Genomic DNA, 10503 nt, shown 5'->3' with positions numbered 1-10503 from the left:
TAGGTGTTCACAACTTTTGAATTTGTAGATTACTCAAATAGGCATGCATCGACAGTTAGTTAGCTCTGCTATTGTTTCAAATTTGAAAACTGATGTCAGAAAAGGAGCATGGGACAAAGTAGAGGTACGTACAATTTGCTTCTAAACGATTTTTTAAAAAATAACTGAATTTATCCTTATACTTTGTAAATTACTTTTGGGGTTCCTTTCTTTGACTAAACTATTAATCTTTTGAAACATGAGAAAACATGGTAAGGTTCTGAAGTTTTCTCATCCCCAAGTATAGACAGATGTTAGGGTATTTTGATTTTTCATTCATTAGCAGATGCTAAGATATTTATGTTGTTGGTTTAATAGCTGTAAATTAAGAATGAATGAACTGTATGTTGTTTGCTTGAATATTCTGATCTGCAACACCTACAAAAGTAGAAGTAGAATTTTTTCCACTTTACAGTTTATAATGGTTATACACCAATCTTTGTGGTCTCATTATGCTTTTTTTTTTTTTTTCAGGAAACTGTGTCTCACTTGAAGCAAAAACAATTAGAAATGGCTGAAATAGCAGTGTGGTTGGAGGCCACTGGTGGCGTGAGGAAAGGGAAGTAATGCAATAGCAGCACAAGGATATGGAAGAGCAATATCGTAGTATTTGTGAGACCGTCCAGAAAATGGAAGCATCATTTGCGCACTTTAGTGCACATCTTAGTATGCAGATGTGCCTTCAACAGCAGGGTATTTTCGTTACTACGCTGGTGCAGCAGACAAAATCCATGGCACCACTCTCAAGATGTAGAGTGAGCTCCAAGCATACACATTGTGTGAACCAATAGGTGTGGTAGGACTCATAATTCCCTGGAATTATCCGGCACAAATATTTGGGTTTAAGGTTGCCGCCGCATTAGCAGCTAGTTGTACTGTGATTGTGAAGCCTGCTGAACAGACAACCCTTTCTGCTCTCTATTATGCTCATAGTCTTTGATGATGTATCTAAAACCCGTATCACTAGAGTTGGGAGGCAAGTCTCCTTTCATAGTTTTTGATGATGTAGATGTTGACAAGGTTTCGGATCTTGGTTTAGCTGGAGTCACATATAATAAGGTAATCTCCATCCCAAGTTTCCTTTCCTCAACTATTAGCATGTAGATATACTGATTGATATTGGGGTTTTAATTTGGCATTTTGGCAGGGTGAAATATTTGCGGCTGCCTCACGAGTGTTTGTCCAGGAAAGAATTTATGACAAGTTTGTTAAGAAAGTAGTAGCAAAGGTGGTTGGTGACCCTTTTGATCCAAATGTTCGACAGGGACCCCAAGTATGATCTAGTTTGCTTGAAACAAGCCATATACACCATTAAGTTTACCAATACCAATATGCTTTAACATACATGTCTATTTGATGCATTTAGGCTAGTAAAAACCAGTATGAGAAGATACTTTCATATATAGAGCATGGGAAGAGGGAGGGTGCTACATTGCTAACTGGTGGTAAGCCACTGGACAGAAAAGGCTATTTCATCCAGCCAACTATATTTACAGATGTCTGGTAAAAACCTTCTACACTATAATTCAATCATAAAAAGATGGATGCAGTTAAAATCTTCAATATGTAGAGAATCCAAAACATTCTATATATGCTTTTGTTGCCTCATGCAGGATGACATGCTAATTGCAAAAGATGAAATTTTTGGACCTGTTATGCTTATACTGAAATTCAAGTAAGCTCAATCAAGCTCATACTATTAAGTATTAACAATTCCAGATGGGGCAACCCAAACCATTTTGGGAGTCACTTATTAGTCTTTTTTATTTGAATTTGTCAATTTAGACAATCTAGACTAGTCTAGTTTAACTCCCCGTTGTTTAGAGTTAGTAGGCAACATTTATCTCTTCCACACTCTAGGTTGTGGCTACAGATTTCATTGTAACCTAAAAAATGTGTTACATTTTTACTAAGATGATGCAGGACAGTGGAGGCGGTGATAAAGAGGGCTAATGACACAAAGTATGCCAATAACAACAATATATATTATATATATGTCTGTAGTTGAATGTATGGTATGCCATATGGTAATCCTATTACCCAAGGGAAATTTTGTGTATAATTACCACATGCCAATTGCCCAATTGTTGATATTTGGATGTACAGTAATTTAAACTTGTCATTTGTCCCTTGTCAGGAAATGATCGAAATGGCGAGGGAGATTGATTCGGGTAAGTGTTTGTGTACTTAGCCATTTGTATTGTAATAGTTGGTTCACTTCATACTGATGTCAATGTGCTAAACATGCATTTTAATTTCAAATGAACTTGTAAGTAAATTCAAATAGACATCAAATGCAATACAAAAGAATAACTGTCATGTTTCTTTTAAGTTCCATTCCTCTTCTTTTGTACAAATGAACATGTGGTGCAATCACATTGAATATGAAGTTCATTTGTAATGAACGCCTTTGCTGATATTATCCACCATATCATATGTGTGTGCAATGGAATTTAAGCCCCTGAGTGCATGATAAATTTTACCAAGTTAAAGGGCACTGTGTAATCAAGTGTTTACAGTTTAGCCTAGGCAAATGGTCTAACTTACACATCAAGGTTTTTTGATTTTTGAATATTCATATATGGAATAGAAGCAGCAGAAAAGGGGATTGAGGCTGCGGAGAATGGATGAATCATATGCTTGGATCTCTCTAATTAACTATGGAGTAATTTGTTTGGTCTTGTTTGTTTTCCATGTATGAGCTGACAATTAATGATGCCTTGAATATATTGATCTATTTTTTTGTTTGACTACATTGTTTTGCTCTATTCAGAGGTTCCCTTTTCCAAGATTGTATACATTGAACATACTGATTTTAGACTGAATGACTAAAGATTATTATGGCCTTGCTCCTGGGAAATTTGTGCTTCTTAGGTGCCAATGTTTAAGTTAAAGTAGTTTAATTTTTCAGTACACTTAAATGCATCTGCATCTGTAGAACCACAAGTAAGTTGTAGGATACAAGGGGAAGGGAATCTTGAATTCTAAGTTGTAAGTTTTTTTAGTCCTATGGCACTATGTCTCAAAGAAAGCACTTTTGCAGGTTCTCTTGGAGTTCAAGGAATATGCTACTGAAGTAGACGTTGATTTTGTCAGGAGGGCTGTTCGTGCTATTGGACGATGTGCCATCAAGTTAGAGAGGGCTGCCGAGCGTTGTATCATCGTCTTGCTTGAATTGATCAAGATTAAAGTAAATTATGTTGTCCAAGAAGCTATTATAGTTATCAAAGACATCTTCAGGAGATATCCTAACACGTATGTTTAAATTCCTACTTGTTATATTATATCATAATGATTTAATTATTAAGGCTAGATTTTATCTTCAGTTACGAGTCTATCATTGCTACACTGTGTGAACAGGTTTATTTCATATAAGTCTAGAATTTAATATTGACTAATGTTTATTTCCCTAAATTGTTAATTGTATTGTAGAATTTATTGAAATTTGAATTTCAATTGTAACTGGTCAAATTTATTTGATATTTGTAGAATTTTAAATTTTATTTTTTTTGGTTAGTAAATCTTACCGACCACCGTAGTGGTCGGTAATACAAATTTTAATTTTTTCTTGGTAAATCTTACCGACCACCGATGGATGATAATTCTGACCAATTACCGACCACCAATGGTAGGAAATATGCTCTCCTTATCCGACAACTATTAGTTCCGACGACTTCAAAAAAAAGCCGGTATTTCCAACCACCTTGACTAGTTGTCGGTAATAGCTAGGGCTTTTTTTTCCGAATCCATAAAGTGGTCGCTAAGTTGGTCGGAAACTTCATTTCAGACCGGAAATGCCCCTTTTCCGACCACTTTTTGGTGGTCGGAAAAATGCAGATTTCCAGCAGTGATATATTGTATTAAAGTATAACACATGCATATACATACAAGAGAAAGTTTACTATTCTAGTCAAATGAGTTAAATTACAGTTGACAATGAATGTTCGTTACCATAGTTTATAGTTTTTATAACCATATCCGTCGTCGCATAGACAATTATATACTTTTAGTTCACATTTTAATTGTTAATGTTATTGGTTGCTCTAAATTTGCCAGCATGAGTTGGTTTTAAATTAGAGGTTAACTTTCTAAATCTAAGCGAATTACAATATTACTTGAATTTAATAACATGTATAAAAAAAATTAAACATCATTCCTATTCCCCCGAGTGAAAACCCCATTTAGAACCATCAATAGCACAACTCAACATAGTAATCTACCTTCAAATTAGAAGATGATCTTATGATCTACTCAAAAAAACCTAGTTCCCGAAGAACTTAAAACGCGCGGTAGAGCTTCACAAATCAATAGACCTTTCAACAATTGAAATGAAGAAAGTTAAGTCAATAGATCTTATAATAGTAAGATGAACGAGTAAAGTTTACTATCTGTTAGAAGATGTGAATTTTCGACAAACCCAACTAAAAAACTTTAATTTGATAAAGAAAGTGGTCGGTAGAGCTTAAGGTTTGAAAGAAAACAGGTTCCAAAAGATGTATTCATTAAAGCTAAGGTCTACCAGAGGTGCCATATATATATACTAGTATTTGCACCCGTGCGATGCACGGAATGAATTTGTTGTAATATATTAAGAATATATGAATCGATATATAATTATTTAAATTAGAACATCAAATATTATATAGTGCATACGGTTTGGATCATTTATATATTTTGATGTTATTAAAGCTTGATTTTGTACAAATAATTGCTCAAATTAATAGCTAATGTCTAGATGTACGCATGCGGTGCTATAACTTTGAAGATTTTATTTATCATTGGTTAGTATTTGCATAAATTAGACAAATGCGCCCGTTCTCTAACAACTCCGTTATAGAAATGAATTGCTATCCTTATTCATTTGTATGGAAGATATGTATTTTGTCTAGATATATAGCAATTTTTTCATTTAATTAAAAAAAAACTTAATCTCACCGATTATATTTACATATTATTAAAACCTCTTTGTAGATGACATTGGTAGTGCCAACACAATCTTGTTTATCTTCGTCTAGAGCTACCACCTTGAATCCATCAGGACAGTTTACTTGGGTGAAAATATATAATGGTAGAATATCACTCAATTAGTTATCCTTTTATATTTTCAGTCAATTAGTAATATCAGATTCATTTTCAGTCAATTATTTATTTTTATTTTCAGTCAATTAGTCAATTATTATAATATCAAATGCAGTGATATTTTTACCTAATTTTCGTTCCAGTTTTAATTGATGATGTATATATTATTATTGAAATATTTCAATTTAATTTTTAATTTACCTTTACTGTTGTTTAAAATATGCATTTACTATTGATAATGTAGAATATTATCATAGAAATATTTTCCTCCAATTTTTAATTAACATGGAATGATCTGACCATTTATTTTGTATTATAGTCAATTGTGGATCATATTTTATTTGCATTCAATTATTAATATTCATTTCCTTTTATATTTTCAGTTAATTAGTATTATTAAATTCATTTTCAGTCAGTTATTCTATTTTTTTTTTCTTTTCAAGTCAATTAGTCAATTGGAATATAGATGCAGTGATATTTTTACCTAATTTTCGTTCCATTTTAATTTGATGACGAAGAATATGATTATTGAAATATTTTCGTTTCATTTTTAATTTAGCATACTATTTTTTAAAATATGTATTTACTATTTGATGATGTAAAATATTATTATCGAAATATTTCATTTCCATTTTTAATTTTCCTTTACTTCTCAAAAAAAAAAAAAAAAAAACTTTGTACTTCTCAATACTTGCCCACATTGATGGGCAAGTAATTATGATCCCAAATCATTTACAAAGGGAGCCCTTGGCTCCCCTTTGTCTTCTTCTTCTTCCTTTTTTTAATTTTTATTTTATTATTATTAATTTTCACTTTATTTTGTATATAGTTTTGTTTGGATTATTATTAATAATAATATTATTATTATTAATTAATTAATAATATTATTATTATTACTAGTATTTGTCCCGTGCGATGCACGGAAAATATGTTATAAAAATATACCCTATATGAGGTTTATTCATATATAAAATTTTTGTTATTTAATAATTATTCTGTGTGAATTTCTATGATAAAATTATGAACATAAATATATTTACAATTAAAATAATATTTAAGGTGGGTGATTACTACAAATCTTAAACTATATTAATAATTTAGTACATAGTATTTAATATTACAGATTTTTAAGAACTTAGTAAACTACAATAGTAATTGAATTACAATTTTAGAGTCACCACATATCAAAATTTTTAGACCTTTGAGATTTCAAACTCTAGATGTAGCAACATACAATTGACCTTTAAAGACCAAAATCACAATCTTAGTTCGAACATTGATTTTTTCTTCCAAATACTATCGAATTAAGTGTGTAATCAATAAAAGATGGGAACTAATAATTCGAGAATATAATCTTAATGTTACTAAGCCTACTTCACGTCAATTAAGTTGGAGAGTGTTGTTGGATAGTATCCTATGAATCCACGAATAACGCATCTTTGTCTCCGTAGTCCTCAATATGCACATCAACAATCTTAAATATTAGGCCGCCTAGCTATGCCATATATTAATTTCAAACTTATGAACTTTGGGATTGCATGCAATAAAAAGTATATTTTAAATATACTAAGGGTACATTATATATGTATGTAAAGTACTTTCAATAAAAAAATAATGTATTTTTAATATATTAAAAATGTATTTGATATTCATGATCCATACAATTATGTGGACCATCGTTCACACAATAATTTGCCAGTAGAAATTGAGATATAAATAAATAAATAAATAATATATATATATATATATATATATATATATATATATATATATATATATATATATATATATATATATATATATATATATCAAGGTTGCAAAACTCGGCCGCCTAGGCGCCCGCCTAGGCGCTAGGCGGCACTGAGCCTTAGAGTTTTGGCATAAAGGCGGCCAAAACTCGGCCGAGTCGACCGATTTCGTCCGAGTCGACCGATTTCGTCCGATTTTGATCGTTTTTGACCGATTTTGTCTTATTTTGACCAATGTCGTCTTTCATGAATTATTGATTTTAATATTATTATGACATTATGACTTATAAATTATCATTATTTCATTTATTTAGATGTGTTATTTGAGTGAACGTTGAAAACAACCTCATTAAAATTGTCAAACTACAAGTCTGTAACTATTTTTTTTAATTTTTTTGGTGCCCGCCTAGCGCCGCCTAGAATCCGCCTAGCCGCCGCCTAGACTGCCTAGGCGCTAGACGCTGCCCGGCCGCCGGACTAGCGCCTAGCGCCTACTGCAACCAATATATATATATATATATATATATATATATATATATATATATATATATGTTAGAAACTGTCAGTGGAAATTATTATCATTATTATTATTGCATATGGCTTTATTATATATACGATAGGATAGGCCATATGTGTCATATGTGTCGAAAATATGTTTGTATCCAAATTTCCCGACAGAGTGCTGTTTATGCTAATCTTGAATCTTAATGAATTGGGACTGGGGAAACCTAGCTTATTATCTGCATAAATTGTATAATCCCTTCTGCCTCTATCCCACCCAATATATGTCACTGAGAGACCAAATGACAACAAAAAACTTGCAAAGCAGATAAAGTGTAACATAAAATTTTTTTCAACCTACCTAACTTTCTTCCTATACATACTCTACCTATAAATATTTGTGAGGTGACCATTATTCTTGTATTTCTAAGCCATACAAATTATTAAAAGCAATCCATTCTTTTAGGATACAAACAATCCTATAAATACCCTATAACACAATGCCAATGGCCATTGCATCTCTGCAGATAGAGACACATTTTTCCATTTCCTCTTACTTTTCCTTTTTATTGCAGCAAATCACAATAAAAAGGAAATGGAGTTTTCTTTTCTGCAGCTCACCATCTCCATAATTGCCTTAGCCGCCATTGCCCAAACATCTTTCGTACAATCCGCCTGTGACTCTGATTGCGTTAAAGGGTTTGTTGCTGCACATAACGCGGCCCGACAAACTGTTGGATCTCCACCTGTTAACTGGAACTCCACCTTAGCAGACATCGCCGAATCCTATGCTGCCAAGAGGTCTGCTGACTGTGTGCCGCAGAACTCTAACGGGCTGTATGGGGAAAACATTGCGGTGGCCTCTGCCGAATTGTCTCCGGCGGATTCCATGAAGTTGTGGATGGGTGAGAAGAAGGACTATGACCACGCATCGAATTCTTGCACCAGCGGCAACAATTGCCGCTCTTATACGCAGGTGGTTTGGGGCGGCAGCACGAGTATTGGCTGTGCTAGGGTTACGTGCAAAACTGATTGGATGTTTGTCATCTGCTACTATAACCCTCCGGGCAACTATATGGGCGAAAAACCATATTAAACACAATTTTTTTTTTATGATTAGTATGATCTTGTGAAATGCACACAGTGCATTAAAAATATATATATATAAATATTTAGAAACTACAATATTATCACTAATGTATTATCATGAAACAAATATTGTTTCATGCACGGATGCTGAATCAATTCAATTTTGAACTTTTTCTTTTACATTTGGCTAGCTATTCTTCGAATTTTTTTTGTCTGGGTTCGTGCATAATACTTGGTATCCCGACTCATCATTGTGAGTTCAATCATACTTGTAGAACACTCTTTAATATGCTGCACTCAATTAACTACATAATTTCAGTAAATAAAACTTTTGCCTAGCCATATAAGAGATTATGGAAAAGGCTAAGAAAAGAAGGGCAATTTGATATAAGATATATATTATGGTTGATTATTGCAATGTTACGAAATGGCAAAGAGTGAGATTATATTGCATGGTTAGTATGCAGTTAAAATATATAAGTAATATAACATTGGCTTGTGAAAACGGGCAACACTGCAAAGGTCTCGATTATAGTGGTTTTTCTCAATTTTGTGTTATCGCTCAATATTGTCCTTCGTGGGTGTTAAGTACAAGGATAATTTATTGCTCGACTATAGTGAGTTTTCTCAATTTTGTACTAAACGACTTTGGTGTCCTAAATTAGTCCTAGAATTTTGTGTTATTGCTCAATCGTTAGGTAAAGTACAGGGATAATAAATTAGTAATTTCAAATTTAGGTTGCCCTTATCAAAGGAGGAGCCTGGAAACCTCTATGCCCTTAGCGAAGGAGGAGCCGGGATCAAAGCTGGCCGCAGAAGCTAGAAGGCGTGGGCGTGGCGGAGAACAATGAGATGGAGGAGGAGATAGACATGCAGTTAAAATATATTACATTGACTTGTGGGAACTGCACCGCTCCAAATGTCTCTTTGGGAATAAACATATATATTTTCTTTCTCTTTTAACGGCTTGATATGATAAAAATATAAATATTTAAAAACTACAATATTATCACTAATGTATTATCATGAAACAAGTTTCATTGTTTCATGCACGGATATGATGTTGATTCAATTCAATTTTGAACTTTTTCTTTTACTTTTGGCTAGCTATTCTTCGAATTTTTTTTTTTTCTGGGTTCCTGCATAATACTTGGTATTCCACTAATTGTGAGTTCATTCTTGTAGAGTTCTCTTATTGCAGAACCCTCTTTAATATGCTGCACTCAATTAAATAGCTACATAATTTATGGATTTAAGATTCAGTAAAACTTTTGCCTAGAAATTTGATGTCTCTTTATAGAAGAAACACTAATTGTTGCCTGGTCACATTCAAAACTTCAAAGTAGGTCTTCCAGTCATATCTTCATACTCGGGTGATATCAAAACTTGATTCAAATGTGTCTTGTTTCCCTCATATATAACAGATTAATTCCTTGTCAAGTCACCTAAGCACAATTAATATAATCAAAATAAATGAGTATTTAAGACACTTTATCACACATGTATGTTGTTGAATTGATTAACAATAAGATTTGATACAAACATTATTACAAATTGAACCAAAAAAATCTAACATTATGAACCTAACATTGGGAATCTTATTGAACCAGTGTTCTCCTTTACCGGCTTGATATATTCATTTTTGATAGGAGACACCAGAAGCACACAGACCCTAGAGGTGCAACTGTTATACCATGGACCAGGGTTCACATTGTATTGTGGATTCTGTTCCAGTATTATATTAGACCTGTAAGTGTAAAATTATTTACACGTTAAACCTTATTGGGTATTTTATTTAGTAGTGGTATTATTAGTTTTGAATTAAGAAATTAATTAGAGTTGTTAGAATTAATTTTCTTTTGGACCATGTGATGTCTAAATGAGTGGACAGTGTGCATTGGAGAATGAAGTCAGCCAACATATGAAGCTTTCAAAGAAACAAAAAAAAAAAAGAAAAAGAAAAAAGAGTGTGGCTATGATTTATTCGAACAAAGAAAAAGGCTAAGTTTAAGGATAACAAATGAGGCTTAATATCTACTATAAAAGG

At 32.6% G+C, this 10503-nt stretch overlaps 1 protein-coding gene and 1 long non-coding RNA gene across 2 annotated transcripts; both read left to right on the top strand.

Moving 5' to 3' along the window:
- Positions 1 to 1260: 1260 nt before the first annotated feature.
- LOC109191536 lies at positions 1261 to 2026 on the top strand. Its single transcript, XR_002055936.1, has 4 exons — positions 1261 to 1312; positions 1406 to 1542; positions 1653 to 1714; positions 1963 to 2026. It is a non-coding gene; the product is annotated as an uncharacterized LOC109191536 (long non-coding RNA).
- A 5936-nt stretch (positions 2027 to 7962) lies between these two features.
- On the top strand, positions 7963 to 8463 carry LOC109191532 (pathogenesis-related protein PRB1-3-like). Its single transcript, XM_019342170.1, has one exon. It carries the CDS (start codon positions 7963 to 7965, stop codon positions 8461 to 8463), a length of 501 nt encoding a protein of 166 aa, XP_019197715.1.
- The last annotated feature ends 2040 nt before the right edge of the window (positions 8464 to 10503 follow it).

This window comes from Ipomoea nil, unplaced genomic scaffold, assembly GCF_001879475.1.
Source record: "Ipomoea nil cultivar Tokyo-kokei standard unplaced genomic scaffold, Asagao_1.1 scaffold1673, whole genome shotgun sequence".
NCBI classification, from domain to species: domain Eukaryota; kingdom Viridiplantae; phylum Streptophyta; class Magnoliopsida; order Solanales; family Convolvulaceae; genus Ipomoea; species Ipomoea nil.
This window is presented reverse-complemented; position numbering and strand designations above follow the sequence as displayed.